This window comes from Xyrauchen texanus, chromosome 27, assembly GCF_025860055.1.
Source record: "Xyrauchen texanus isolate HMW12.3.18 chromosome 27, RBS_HiC_50CHRs, whole genome shotgun sequence".
Classification (NCBI taxonomy): domain Eukaryota; kingdom Metazoa; phylum Chordata; class Actinopteri; order Cypriniformes; family Catostomidae; genus Xyrauchen; species Xyrauchen texanus.
Window position 1 is genome coordinate 24577668 of NC_068302.1, and position 14520 is coordinate 24592187.

At 36.0% G+C, this 14520-nt stretch overlaps 1 protein-coding gene across 4 annotated transcripts in view; it reads left to right on the forward strand.

The window, feature by feature from the left end:
- Positions 1–14520, forward strand: part of kcnq2a (potassium voltage-gated channel, KQT-like subfamily, member 2a) — a 46735-nt gene that overhangs the window by 5308 nt on the left and 26907 nt on the right. For all 4 annotated transcript variants that reach the window (XM_052094825.1, XM_052094824.1, XM_052094826.1 and 1 more), the window contains exons 2-9: positions 3638–3728; positions 4553–4679; positions 7616–7791; positions 10328–10456; positions 11823–11933; positions 12096–12191; positions 12808–12902; positions 13861–13923. In XM_052094825.1, coding sequence (XP_051950785.1) covers positions 3638–3728; positions 4553–4679; positions 7616–7791; positions 10328–10456; positions 11823–11933; positions 12096–12191; positions 12808–12902; positions 13861–13923 — 888 coding nt within the window. The remainder of the gene's footprint in view (positions 1–3637; positions 3729–4552; positions 4680–7615; positions 7792–10327; positions 10457–11822; positions 11934–12095; positions 12192–12807; positions 12903–13860; positions 13924–14520) is intronic.

Below are 14520 nucleotides of genomic sequence, written 5' to 3' on the forward strand. Positions count from 1 at the left end.
ATAGCTGCAGGTAGAGCTCCAAAAAAGGGCAGGAGCTTCAAAGCACCAGCAAAGAGATAGGGAGTCCCTATTCTAACCTTTCCCTAAACTTAAGTGGAAGTGGCGCCCCCTTTTGGAGTAACCATCCCCCTTCTGGAGTAACCCCGCTCCCTCCCTCTCCTGCATGCAGCTATACCTACTTGCAGAACTCCACAGAAAGCTCTTCAGATTTCTGCAGAATTGCAGCATCTGTCATTCATAAAAGTTCTATGCATTTCTCATCCCTTGCATGTTTGTTTATGAAATAATTTCATGATAATTATAGCTACCAATAAGAGTGTAGGACTCTCAGGTACATTTAAGACATTTTGCTATGTTGAAATCCCTTCCACTGAATAAAGAATTCCACAGAAAATGCAAAAAGAGTCTGCAGATTCCGTCATCTTAAGGCAGTACTTTTAGATCTGATGCGGTAACATCTAAGAAATTTGGAAATGCAAAGATCACTAATTTTCATAGGTCAGTAAAATCATCAGCAACGTATGAAGTACAAATAGGAACTTGCATTAAGCTGAGTAATTTCATAGTAAGTTCATAATAAAATACCTCCACATACTCTGAAGCCCCTTAAAGACATCAAACTCTTCTGTCTGAAGGAGAGGCGAGCTATCATTTCTCATAATAAGACACTTTGCAAGTTCCTGTGAGTTAGGTGCATGTCATCATAGCAAGAATTGCTCAACCATGTTTGATGTCACTGTTTCTGAAGGAGTCAGCATTTTTATGCATCTTTATAAGTGAAGATTAGATGTCCTGTGAGAACTGTCATTTCAGCAGGTTTACTCACCATTGAAGTTAAAACGTAGTCACACTTAATTGTGACTAAGTTTTAACTTCAGTATAGCTGTTGCAACCGGCCCCCAGATGAACAATTGAAGACTGCAGGAAAACAGTATATGCAAAATGGTGTTTAGTCAATGGTGAGTAAACCTGCTGAAATGACAGTTCTCACAGGACATCTAATCTTCACTTATAAAGATGCATAAAAATGCTGACTTCTTCAGAAACAGTGACATCAAACATGGTTGAGCTAATATATACGCGACTAAATATTTGAGCGTTGCACCATTAAACTTAGGTAGGACGTAACCCTACATATAAACTAAATATTTACGGAAGCCTCAGACTTGTAGTAATGGATGGAATAAAAAACAAACTGATATTTCTTTATATCAATGAGCTCATGTTTTGCGTGACAGTCATCAATAATTTAGACATTAGACATGTACGAGAGAGAGGAAAAAAAAATGACTTTAAAGCGGCTCTTTAGCTTGAAACATTCTAATGGTGCAGTTTCCTGTTTCAACACATTCCAAATATATATAGGATATTAAAATGAATAAATGTCTATTTTTTTCCAGCCTGTTGTATTAGAATTGATTTATCACCCATTATTTATTTTAGATAAAGTTCCTATATATTGTTATTTACATAGGGCAAATATAGGCTACTATTTATCAAATCTACTTTTATTATGTATCATATTTGAATGTGGATATCATTTATTACAGCTGACAGTTACTTGTGCAGACAAGGTTTGAACATCAACTGTAACAAGATCAAATTGAAGTTCACGGCTGTTTAACATTTATATGTACAAATTTACATAGGAGGAATCTCATGATTTCACTTTACCTGGACATCGCCTGTGTGTGATCTTGAGTGGGAGATATTCAGAGCCAGAGTCAATATGTGCTATTTTCATGTTTATATTATGTCATATAATCATTTAAAACTGAAATATTACTTGCTTTGATGAAAATAAAAACACTTATTTACGTTTACATTTAGAATGAGTGAATTTTACACTAATAGCACTTCTGACACTTTTACATAGATCTGGTTGGAGGCTTCCGTAAATATTTAGTTTATAGGTAGGGTTACGTCCCACCTAAATTTAATGGTGCAATACTAAAATATTTAGTAGTGTGTAAATTGTGACTTAGAGCCCATTTACGCCACAAATAGGCTAAGTTGTAGCTGACCCCTTGTGACTCTTCAACCACCATCAGTTACCGGTATATTTTAATAGGATAATTTAAGTGTTTTATTTACTATTAATGTTTGTATTACACTATACTTAACAATATAAGAGGTGAAACTTGTGACATGGCTAATACTAGTTCAATGAAATATTTTATTATTTATAAAATTATACTGTACAGCTTCAGTTGATTATGCAAGTGAACCGTAATACTACAATAGAATGTCGATGCAATGCACACAATTTAAAACATAAACTAAAAACATAAAACGAGGATTCAACAATGATGGGAATCAAGTATAATTTATTAAACATAAAAATAATATGCTTAAATATGTAATATAACAATTACAAGAAGTCAGTTTCAGAAGTAATACATAAACATGCCACAGTAATTCCCCCGACAATGACATACTGTCGATACATTGTGATTGGGTAACACATGAGTAATGTTTGATTCATAAAAGCATGACAACCAATAAAAGCTTCAACAACCCTATTACAAGAAAGCATATCCAAGCATTATAGCAGGTAAACAACTTCACCAAACTGATAACAGATATATATCCATGCAGGCTGCAGCGATGCTTTCCTGTTCTGTGTGAGTGTGACTGATTGAACTGAATGTTGTTTCTCCAGCCAGAACACATGATGTGCTTACGGATATAAAGTAATGACGTATTGATGAACGACATAAGTCAGTTCAATTCTGTGCCAAATCCGACCCAGTGGCTCAATATACAAATAATAATAATAATAAATAATATTTATAGGCTTACTGGTTTACATATACTGTAGTGGAAATTTAAAGGTGATGTAATTTCTGCGCCACCAAATGGAATTGAATATATATATATATATATATATATATATATATATATATGTGTGTGTGTATATTTGTTTTTGTTTTTTCAAAACAGCTTTCTGAAAACGACCCACGCCTGCTGTTGGTCAAACAAAGTGATTGTCCCGCCCTCAAATCACGCCATTGGTTGAGAAAAAAGAAAGCCAAAGAAAGACATTGTGCTTACAGTTTTTGAGAAAATTAATTTATGAATGCTTACTAATATTTGTCTCTGTATATTAAGCTGGGATAGGAGAAAAGTATTTTTAAACACAGAAAAAGTTAAATAGTTCGGCTTTAAGGCTCAATGTTTTTCCCTCAAGAAACATGGGTGTGAGGCCCAGAGAGGTTATGCCAATCAGTCTTTTAGCTATTTTATTCTTTTTTCTTTTCTTTCTTTCTCTCCATGGATTTCACTCAGTGTTTAACTGAAGAGTGGCAGGGAATCTCAGAGGAGAGTTGCTTCTCTCAAGTTAGTGTTTTTCCTCAAACTGCACAAAGCCAACAATAGACCCAAGAGAGCCCAATTCCAATTAAATGGCTAATCTTCATGCATATGCATTGACTGCTCTGTCCAAAACAGATTCATGTAAATAAATATCTTATATGTGTGGGTGGAAGACTTGAAAAAACTGAAGTGATTTTACTGTAGTTTTTAAAATTTATTCGAATTGCGATTTAGAGACCTGATCTGAAAGAAATGTCCAGCATTCTGTATTAAACAGATAATGTGCTAATTTAGTATGATCTGCCATTGTCCTCTCTTTCAGATTTCTGTTGGTGTTTTCCTGCCTGGTTTTGTCTGTGTTCGCAACGATCAAAGAATTCAAGAAAAGCTCAGAGAGTGCCTTGTACATCCTGGTTTGTATCTATGTATACAAAGCTCTGTATGGTCTCACGCCTCAATATCTCTGTGACATTCTTGTCCCTTACTCTCCTACTTGAGCATTTAGGTCAGCTGACCAACTTCTGCTGAATGTTCCTCTTTGTCGCTACAAATTGAAGGGTGATCGTGCATTTGCTATTGTAGGCCCCAAACTCTGGAACAAGCTTCCGCTTCATATCAGGACAGCTCTGACACTCTGCTTTTTAAAATCCGCATTAAAAACTAATTTTAATTCATTAGCTTTTGAATACATTTTAACTATGGATATAGATTTTAGGCTCAGGTATTTATTAGTATTTATATAAGGGTATATAATATGCATATTATGTTGTGATTGAAATATGTATTGTAAAGCACTTTGGGTCAACTCCTGTTGTTATAAATGTGCTCTATAAATTAAGGTTGAGTTGAGTGAACCTCTTAACGTCATTCTCTCAGACGCATGCTTGTGTGCACCTTGTAGACACAATGAATCACCGCAGATCCTGTGCTGTTCTAACAGACTGTGATAGGTAGTAGGACATTATCCAGTTTTGATGTGGATTGCTGTGAACATGACACTTTATAGATCTGTTTGGGTCAGTGTTGGAAACATGAGGACTCACATAGTGGTCTTATAAAAAAAAAACTTAGACTTTAAAGTACAAATTTGACCCATAATTTGTCCTACATTTCCAAACACATTTGTTTATACTGACCTAAATACATAAAACTTGTCTTTTTTACTATTATTTGTAATGATATTATAATTCTAATGATTATGTCTCAATTGGATAAAAGTGTTTTTCTCTCTTTTCAGGAAATTGTGACGATTGTGGTGTTTGGTGTGGAGTATATTGTGAGGATATGGGCAGCCGGATGTTGCTGTCGCTACAGAGGATGGAGAGGAAGGCTGAGATTTGCACGCAAACCCTTCAGTGTCATCGGTTAGAAAATCATTTTTTATGTTTTTGTGTTCATATTTTCCTCTCTAATTCACATTTTCTCTTCCCCCTATTCTGTCTTTTCTATATTTCACTCTCTGTTGCCAAAAAATCTTCTTGGGCAGAAAATGATCAAGAGGGTTGGCACTCACTAAATTAGTTCATGAGCTGCTTGATTTGTAAGAATAAAAAATTATTAAAAAAAACGTACCTAACATTTTTATTGTAACTAACATGTTAACATCTAAAAACAAAACGGTTAATAATGTGTTTATTTTCATTAAAATACTATTTAATTACATAATAAAAACATACAATGTAGAGTTATTGTTTATGAAAACTGAGAAAGAATATTTATATCTGCTGAAGTCTGTATCTTTGTCAATATCAACACACATAGAGAAAAATTGCAGTCTAATATAGAGCTGTCTTTTTACACAAAATTTGTTTGGGGTGACTTGCCTGAAATTTTTCTCATGATATTCTAGACCTTTTGATCTGATGGTGTATGCTTAAATGTTTGAAATTAGTTTTGTAGACAAAAATATAATTGTGGCAACACATTAGTTTATTTAATTACAAAACTAAAATTGTATTTAAAAAAAAATACATTTTTAAAATGGATTACTTGGACCAAATAATAAAGAAATTAGAAAGAGTTCCCATCCCAACATAGATGGGAACTCTTTCAATGCTGTTTAAAAAGCATCCCAGATTGATACCTCAAGAAGCTGGTTGAGAAAATGTCAAAGAGTACATGTCTGCAAAATCTAGCCAAAGTGTTTCCACTTTGAAGATGCTAAAATATAACACAGTTTTGATTTATTTTGGATATAGTTTTTTAATCACAACATAATTCCAAATTTCCATTTATATATACAGTGAGGAAAATAAGTATTTGAACACCCTGCTATTTTGCAAGTTCTCCCACTTAGAAATCATGGAGGGGTCTGAAATTGTCATCGTAGGTGCATGTCCACTGTGAGAGACATAATCTAAAAAAAAAAATCCAGAAATCACGATGTATGATTTTTTAACTATTTATTTGTATGATACAGCTGCAAATAAGTATTTGAACACCTGAGAAAATCAATGTTAATATTTGGTACAGTAGCCTTTGTTTGCAATTACAGAGGTCAAACGTTTCCTGTAGTTTTTCACCAGGTTTGCACACACTGCAGGAGGGATTTTGGCCCACTCCTCCACACAGATCTTCTCTAGATCAGTCAGGTTTCTGGGCTGTCGCTGAGAAACACGGAGTTTGAGCTCCCTCCAAAGATTCTCTATTGGGTTTAGGTCTGGAGACTGGCTAGGCCACGCCAGAACCTTGATATGCTTCTTACAGAGCCACTCCTTGGTTATCCTGGCTGTGTGCTTCGGGTCATTGTCATGTTGGAAGACCAAGCCTCGACCCATCTTCAATGCTCTAACTGAGGGAAGGAGGTTGTTCCCCAAAATCTCGCAATACATGGCCCCGGTCATCCTCTCCTTAATACAGTGCAGTCACCCTGTCCCATGTGCAGAAAAACCCCCCAAAGCATGATGCTACCACCCCCATGCTTCACAGTAGGGATGGTGTTTTTGGGATGGTACTCATCATTCTTCTTCCTCCAAACACGGTTAGTGGAATTATGACCAAAAGTTCTATTTTGGTCTCATCTGACCACATGACTTTCTCCCATGACTCCTCTGGATCATCCAAATGGTCATTGGCAAACTTAAGACGGGCCTTGACATGTGCTGGTTTAAGCAGGGGAACCTTCCGTGCCATGCATGATTTCAAACCATGACGTCTTAGTGTATTACCAACAGTAACCTTGGAAACGGTGGTCACAGCTATTTTCAGGTCACTGACCAGCTCCTCCCGTGTAGTTCTGGGCTGATTTCTCACCTTTCTTAGGATCATTGAGACCCCACGAGGTGAGATCTTGCATGGGGCCCCAGTCCGAGGGAGATTGACAGTCATGTTTAGCTTCTTCCATTTTCTAATGATTGCTCCAACAGTGGACCTTTTTTCACCAAGCTGCTTGGCAATTTCCCCGTAGCCCTTTCCAGCCTTGTGGAGGTGTACAATTTTGTCTCTAGTGTCTTTGGACAGCTCTTTGGTCTTGGCCATGTTAGTAGTTGGATTCTTACTGATTGTATGGGGTGGACAGGAGTCTTTATGCAGCTAACGACCTCAAACAGGTGCATCTAATTTAGGATAATAAATGGAGTGGAGGTGGACATTTTAAAGGCAGACTAACAGGTCTTTGAGGGTCAGAATTCTAGCTGATAGATAGGTGTTCAAATACTTATTTGCAGCTGTATCATACAAATAAATAGTTAAAAAATCATACATTGTGATTTCTGGATTTTTTTTTTAGATTATGTCTCTCACAGTGGACATGAACCTACGATGACAATTTCAGACCCCTCCATGATTTCCAAGTGGGAGAACTTGCAAAATAGCAGGGTGTTCAAATACTTATTTTCCTCACTGTATATATATATATATATATATATATATATATATATATATATATATATATATATATAAGAAAGTTTTGACCCTACATATATATAATATATAGTGACCCTAATCTTTTGAACGGTAGTTTATGTCCAGACAAGCTTAAACACACACGCTCCCCTGGAACTGGATCGGATTGCTTGACGAGCGCCGATACTGTTGCATGTGTTGAGTGTTGATAAACTCACCGCTGAATTTTGCTCAGAGAGCATTCGGATGTTTACCGCAAATTTATCAAAATCAGTTGTAAGGTCAGATAAAAATTATTGGTGGGCCTCATCAAATCACTGACTTACATTAAATAAAGACATTAAATCATACCGGGAGACTCTGAGAAGTGGTGATACTCAAGAAATCAGCCGGTACTCTGCAGGTTCTGCACACCGCCCCACTAGAAGCTCTGCTTATTGATACTCTTGTTCTGCAGATATCATGGTCTTGTTTGCCTCAGTGTCTGTGTTGGCCGCTGGCTCACAGGGGAATGTTTTTGCCACCTCTGCCATTCGGAGTTTGAGGTTTCTTCAGATCCTGCGAATGTTGCGAATGGACCGCCGTGGTGGCACATGGAAGCTGCTGGGATCTGTGGTATATGCCCACAGCAAGGTGATGAGTGACACAATTTATTTTCTTAAAGGTATATTCCAGGTTCAATACAAGTTAACCTTAATTGACAGCATTTTTGGCATAATGTTGATTAGCAGAAAACATAATTTTGACTCCCTTTCCTTAAAAAAAGTGAAAATTGAAGTTACAGTGAGGCACTTGCAATTGAAATGAATGGGGACAATTTTTGGAGGGTTTAAAGGCAGAAATGTGAAGTTTACAATGCTTTTTGAAAGGACTTGCATTCATTCTTCAGTTAAAACTCATGTATTATTTTAGCTGTTTAAATAATAGTTTTTACAGTTGTTTTAGGGTTTTATGGTTTGTTGACTACATTGTTGTGGCATAAAAGTTGTAAAATTGGCTATATCTTTACACAGAAAACATTAATTCATTAAAGTAATTCTGTCAGACTAAAATCATGTCAACACGCATGTTGTTTATGTCTTGTGGCTATACTTTTGAAAAAGTGTATATTTTGACATTTATGGAGTGGTCCCATTCACTTCTGTTGTAAGTGCCTCACTGGAATCTCTATTTTTTCTTTTCTTTTTTTTTAAGAAAAGGAGGGACAAGTCAAAATATATTTTTTGTGGTAATCAACATTATGCTGTAAAATCTGTTGATTGAGCTTAACTTGAACTGAACCTGGAATATTCCTTTAAGTCTACATTTTTTAATTCTAAAACACCAGTCGATGTGTAACTATCTTTTATTGTTTAAGTGTCAATATGCATATGTATATATTTGTTTACATGTGCATTTGTAATGGGTAATAAATGTGTACTTATTGCCTGCAGAGATAGCAAAAGATAGTAAGTACTAGGTTACTGTGTGTGCATAGTTCCATCAGTCAGTACAGGCACAGGAACCTTTATGCAAGGACTCAAACAAATCAGTGAATCGTTTGAACCAGTTCGTTTAACCATCCAAACAAAATTATTAATTTAAATGAATATTTAAGTACAGTAACTTCATTGTAGGGACTCAAATGAATCAGTGAATCGTTTAAACCAGTTCATTTCAGTGAACTCTCTGAATGAACCGACTCAATCAAATGAATGGAACTCATGCTACATGCGTGAGAGGACATTATCAAAGAGCTTGTGATTATTACCTCAGTTTGCGTGGCTGTAAACCTGCGTCACTGTAAAATAACAGATTAAAGGACGTATGGGGTAACATGTTACAGGAAAATTTTAAAACAGGTAAGCTACTGCAAACTGTAATGTATTTAGTGTTGCTAATTGAAGTTACTTCTTGGGTCAGAAGTTTACATTCACTTTGTTAGTATTTGGTAGCATTGCCTTTAAATTGTTTATTTTGGGTCAAATGTTTTAGGTAGCCTTCCACAAGCTTCTTACAAAAAGTTGCTGGAATTTTGGCCCATTCTTCCAGACAGAACTGGTGTAATTGTGTTAGGTTTGTAGGCCTCTTTGCTCGCTGGAGGTCAGGGCTTTTTGATGGCCACGCCAATACCTTGACTTTGTTGTCCAGTTACAGTTTTGATCAGAGGACGTTTCTCCAAAAAGTAAGATCTTTGTCCTCATGTGTACTTGAAAACTGTAGTCTGGCTTTTTATGGTGGTTTTGGAGCATTGGCTTCTTTCTTGTTGAGCAGCATTTCAGGTTATGTCAATTTAGGACTCATTTTACTGTGGATATAGATACTTGTTTACCTGTTTCTTCTAGCATTTTCACTTGCGTTCTGGGATTGATTTGCACTTTTTGCACCAAACTACGTTCATCTCTAGGAGACAGAATGCGTCACCTTCCTGAGTGGTATGATGGCTGCATTGTCCCATGGGGTTTATACTTGCGTATTGTTGTTTGTACAGATGAACATGGTACCTTCAGGCATTTAGAAATTGCACCCAAGAATGAACCAGACTTGTGGAGGTCCACAATAGTTTTTTTTTCTGAGGTCTTAGCTGATTTATTTTGATTTTCCCATGATGTCATGCAAAGAGGCACTGAGTTTGAAGGTAGGCTTTAAAATACATCCACAGGTACACCAATTCAGTACACCTCCTATCAGAATCTAATTGTCTAAATGCTTGACATCATTTTCTGGAATTTTCCAAGCTGCTTAAAGGCATAGTTAACTTAGTGTATGTAAACTTCTGACCCACAGGAATTTTGATATAATCAATTAAAAGTGAATCAATTTGTCTGTAAATTATAGTTAGAAAAATTTCTCATGTCATGTACAAAGTAGATGTCCTAAATGACTTGCCAAAGCTATAGTTTGCTACTATTAAATCTGTGGAGTGGTTAAAAAAAAGAGAGTTTTAATGTCTTCTACCTAAGTGTAAACTTCTGACTTCAACTGTATCTACAGTAGGTGGACTGAAAGCCACAAGAGTTTCATTTTAATTTCATCTAGTTGCACATCTAATCTCAAGTGGCATGCAATGATATTGGCTTAGGGTTGTTGTTGATGTTGTTTTGATTAGGAGTCTTCATTACGAATAGCACATATTCTTATTTTTTTCTTAATCTTTTTTTGTTTTTTTGTTTTTTACTCCAAAATGCAGGAACTCATTACTGCATGGTATATTGGATTCCTGTGTCTTATTCTGGCATCTTTCTTGGTGTATTCAGTGGAGAAGGATGACAATGCAGCGATGTTCGAGACCTATGCAGACGCCCTCTGGTGGGGGTTGGTAGGTGCTACAATCTCAAATCCACAGTGGCCTGCAGCCTGAATCTAAATAGATGAAATGAGATGATAAGGCACAATGAAATGGGATGCTGTTCAATCAGTGTTAAGAGATCCATTTAAAAAAAAACGACTAATGCCATTAAAGACCTGTCAGCATCTCTTTGGGTCCTTGATAGTTGTTATTTTGCTGATACTTTCTTTCATAAGTGACTTAAAGAACACTAATTACAGAGTCATTATTTAATTAAGTGGTCTTTGGCTATTCATGGTCAAGAACACAACAAGGTTAGGCATGAGATTGAACCAGTAACCTTTTTAATACCAACCTAGGGTTATCACACCTTCATTAATTGTTATAATGTTTTAATATGACTATAAATTAATTTACTCACCATCATATTGTACCAAACCTATATAGCCTATATTTGTTCTTCTTGCCTTAAGACAAAACATTTTAAAGCATGATTTTCAATCACGTTTTTAATTTAAACTACTCAATGAGGACTTATTTAACCCAAAAATGAAAATTCTCTCATCATTTACTCACCCACATGCTATCCCAGATGTATATGATTTTCTTTCTTTTGCTGAAGACAAATTAAGATTTTTAGAAAAATATCTCAGCTATGTTGGTCCTAAAAAAGCGTGAATGGGTACCAAAACTTTTAAGGTCCAAAAGCACATAAAGAAATCATAAAAGTAATCTATAACACTGGCTAAATCCATATCTTCAGAAGTGATAAAATAGGTCTGGGTGATAAACTTAAGTCATTTTTACTATCAATCTCTACTTTCACATTCTTTTTTAACATTTTTATTGTCATTATTTGTGCATATTGCCTCCTACTGGGCAGGCAGGAGAATTTATAGTAAAAAAAGGACTTAAATATATATGGCCACCATTCGTTTACATTGTATGCACCTACAGACCTGAAATATTCTTCTAGAAATGTTTGAAAGTTTGTGTTCTGTAGAAGAAAGTCATACACATCTGGAATAGCATGAGGGTAAGTAATTGAATAATATATACGATTTTGGTGAATTTAGTGAGATCTGTTACAGCATAATTTAGTGTAAAGCTGCTTTGAAACTATGTGTGATGAGAAAAGCGCTATACAAATAAAATGACTTGACTAACACAAAAGATGTAAGGCAGAAGGTTAACCTCAGTCACCATTCACATTCATTCCATCTTTTTCCATAATGAAAGTAAATGGTGTCTGAAACTGCCATTCTGCCTAACATCTCCTTTTGTTTTCTGTAGAACAAAGAAAGTCATATTTAGAACAACATGAAGAAAAACATGAGACTTTTCATTTTTGAATGAACTATCCCTTTAACATCTTGAAAATATTTATTTTCTCTAGATCACTCTTACAACTATTGGTTATGGGGACAAGTATCCTGTCACATGGAATGGACGTTTGATTGCTGCCACCTTCAGTTTGATCGGTGTAGCATTTTTTGCTCTTCCTGCAGTGAGTTCTATTTAAACTGAAGCAACATGTTGGTCTTGGGCAAAAAGTCCACCAATGCCTTGAGATACTTATGACTTGAGACATGTTAATAGTTGTAAAGAAAATGGCTCGATGACAGTTGCATTTGAATATCTGCATCTGCTCTCGGTTTCTCGGTTGCAGGGTATCCTGGGCTCAGGTTTTGCTCTTAAGGTTCAAGAGCAGCACAGACAGAAACATTTTGAGAAGCGACGTAACCCTGCTGCAGGCCTTATCCAGGTCAGACACTTAACCATAACTCACACCAGAGACATGTCAGCTGTCCTAAATGACCTTTTGGAGAAAATCAAAATGTTTAGGCCTGTTTGATGTTCATACATGGAGTTGCTAAGAATATTGAACTTAGCTGATGTTAAATACGTTAACTTCAGATTCATCTTTAAAACCCCCCCAAAATCGCTTGTATTCCCTTATTTTAAATGGCCAATTGACTTTAGTTATGTCACAGCCATAAACCATAATTTACTACTTACTAGGTTTCAGGTGGTATTAGAGGGAGGGGAATCTACATTCTCATTCTAGAGAGCATTTGATTGGACAGAATCTGTGTAGTGCATGACGAGTCATCAATGCTTTTGGAGAGTTATTGGACAAACTGTCCATTTTGAATGTTTATATCTGCTAAATGTTAATTTTGTAAATGTTTACTAGTGCGTATAGATGGCTCCAAAGCTAAGACACTGAATTCACACTCTACCTTTGATTGATCTGTGGATCTTTTCTAAGAATTAGATGGCCAGATATGTTCACAGTTGCTGCATACAGTAAAGGTTTTACTTTAGAGGTTTTGTTTGCAATTTCAGTGAAAAGTTTTATTTTTGTATTTTCCCATCAGGCTTCTTGGAGATTTTATGCCACAAACCTTGCACGAACAGACCTACTGTCAACATGGGACTTTTATGAGCAGACTGTTTCAGTCCCAACGTACAGGTAGGCTTATAATATATGCTCATGTCATTCGAAACCTGTATGATTTTTCTTTTTCTGCTGATTATGTGACATGCTATAATCTCTGTCTACTATTCTTTAAAGCTTTGTCTGCTTTTACAAATTAGTTCCATTTTTGAAGTAAAACAACATCACACATAAGCTGTGTTTGCATCAAACTATTGGAGCATTACTCTGTGGACTGCTCACTGTGCCACTATCAAAAGTCCACCCACAGCTCCAACTGGCAAGGGCACATTTTCTCAGAAATGGCCTTTCAGACCTGCACTGCTTCCAAATTAACTTTAACAAGATTAAATCATTCATCCGGTGCATTAAAGTCAGTCTTCCTCTGTACAGAGTTGCAGCTGTAGATATTTTTTAATTGGTTTGTTAGTATACTGGTTTTCAATTTACAGTGCACTTAACAGTTAAAGGTGCACTCAGTAATTTGTTCCTCATTTAAAAAGTTTAACTCCTAAACACACGAATTGTAATTTTGCAATATATGTATGAAATCATGACCACTCACTTTAAAATGAAGACTCCAGTCATATCAGTAACATTTTAAAAGCTGTTTTACTCTACATGGAGAGGGTCCACACATGTGGGCTGCCATGTCAGAATCACATGACCAGCTGTATGCTACTTGCTTAATCTCAGTAACAGTCCTGATATTTGAAACTTTCACTCATTGATTAAAGTAATAATGTCTGACTGTGAATGCTAAATTTCTACAATGTCTGAAAACGATTGATTTTAAATTACGCTGTATCCAAGCCGCTAGGTGTCAGTGTAATTCCAAGACGACACAAAGACAAGTTACTGAGTGCACCTTTAATATTTTTTTTGTATGTTTTAATGAACAAAAACACAAAGTAAAATCTCTCTTCAGCATATATATTAGTTTGACGTGCTATTGCTTACTGAAGCATATTCTCTTTTCTGCTTGTCTTTAAAGACTCATCCCTCCTGTAAATCAACTGGACATTTTAAGAAGCCTGAAGGGGAAATCTGGTTTCAGGTCTGGTCCATCTACTATATTTCAATATCTATTTACTGTAATGTCATGATTAATCATATCTTTAATGTGTATAACAAATGATTGTGTTAGGGATGCACCGATGTATCGGTTGCATATATTTATCAGCCAATTATTGACTAAATTATAGCCATCGGCATATCTGTAATAAATATAAATAAATATGAAAAGATGGATGATTTATAAATAGTTAGTATCACACTTTGTAAAAACTCTGTGAATTCAAATGCTCAATTCCGAAATAATAATGGCCACAACTGTTATGATGTGTGAAGAACAGGAGAAGGCAGACGGGGGTGTGGATCCAAATGCGGTTTATTTATAAATAACACAAAAGAAACCAAACACAGGAACAAATCAAAATCCACGATGGGAAAAAAGGCAAACTAAATACTGGTCGATACAGAGGGCGGAGAACAACAGGGTAACCTCGGATGGACAGACAGATAACAGGCGAGCAGACAGACTGACTGACTGGGAACACGAGCAGAGAGAGTCAAACCAGACATAAGCGGAGACATGGAACGTCAATGAACGACAAAGGGAAGGGGAGAAAGCGGGGTTTAAATAAACAGACAC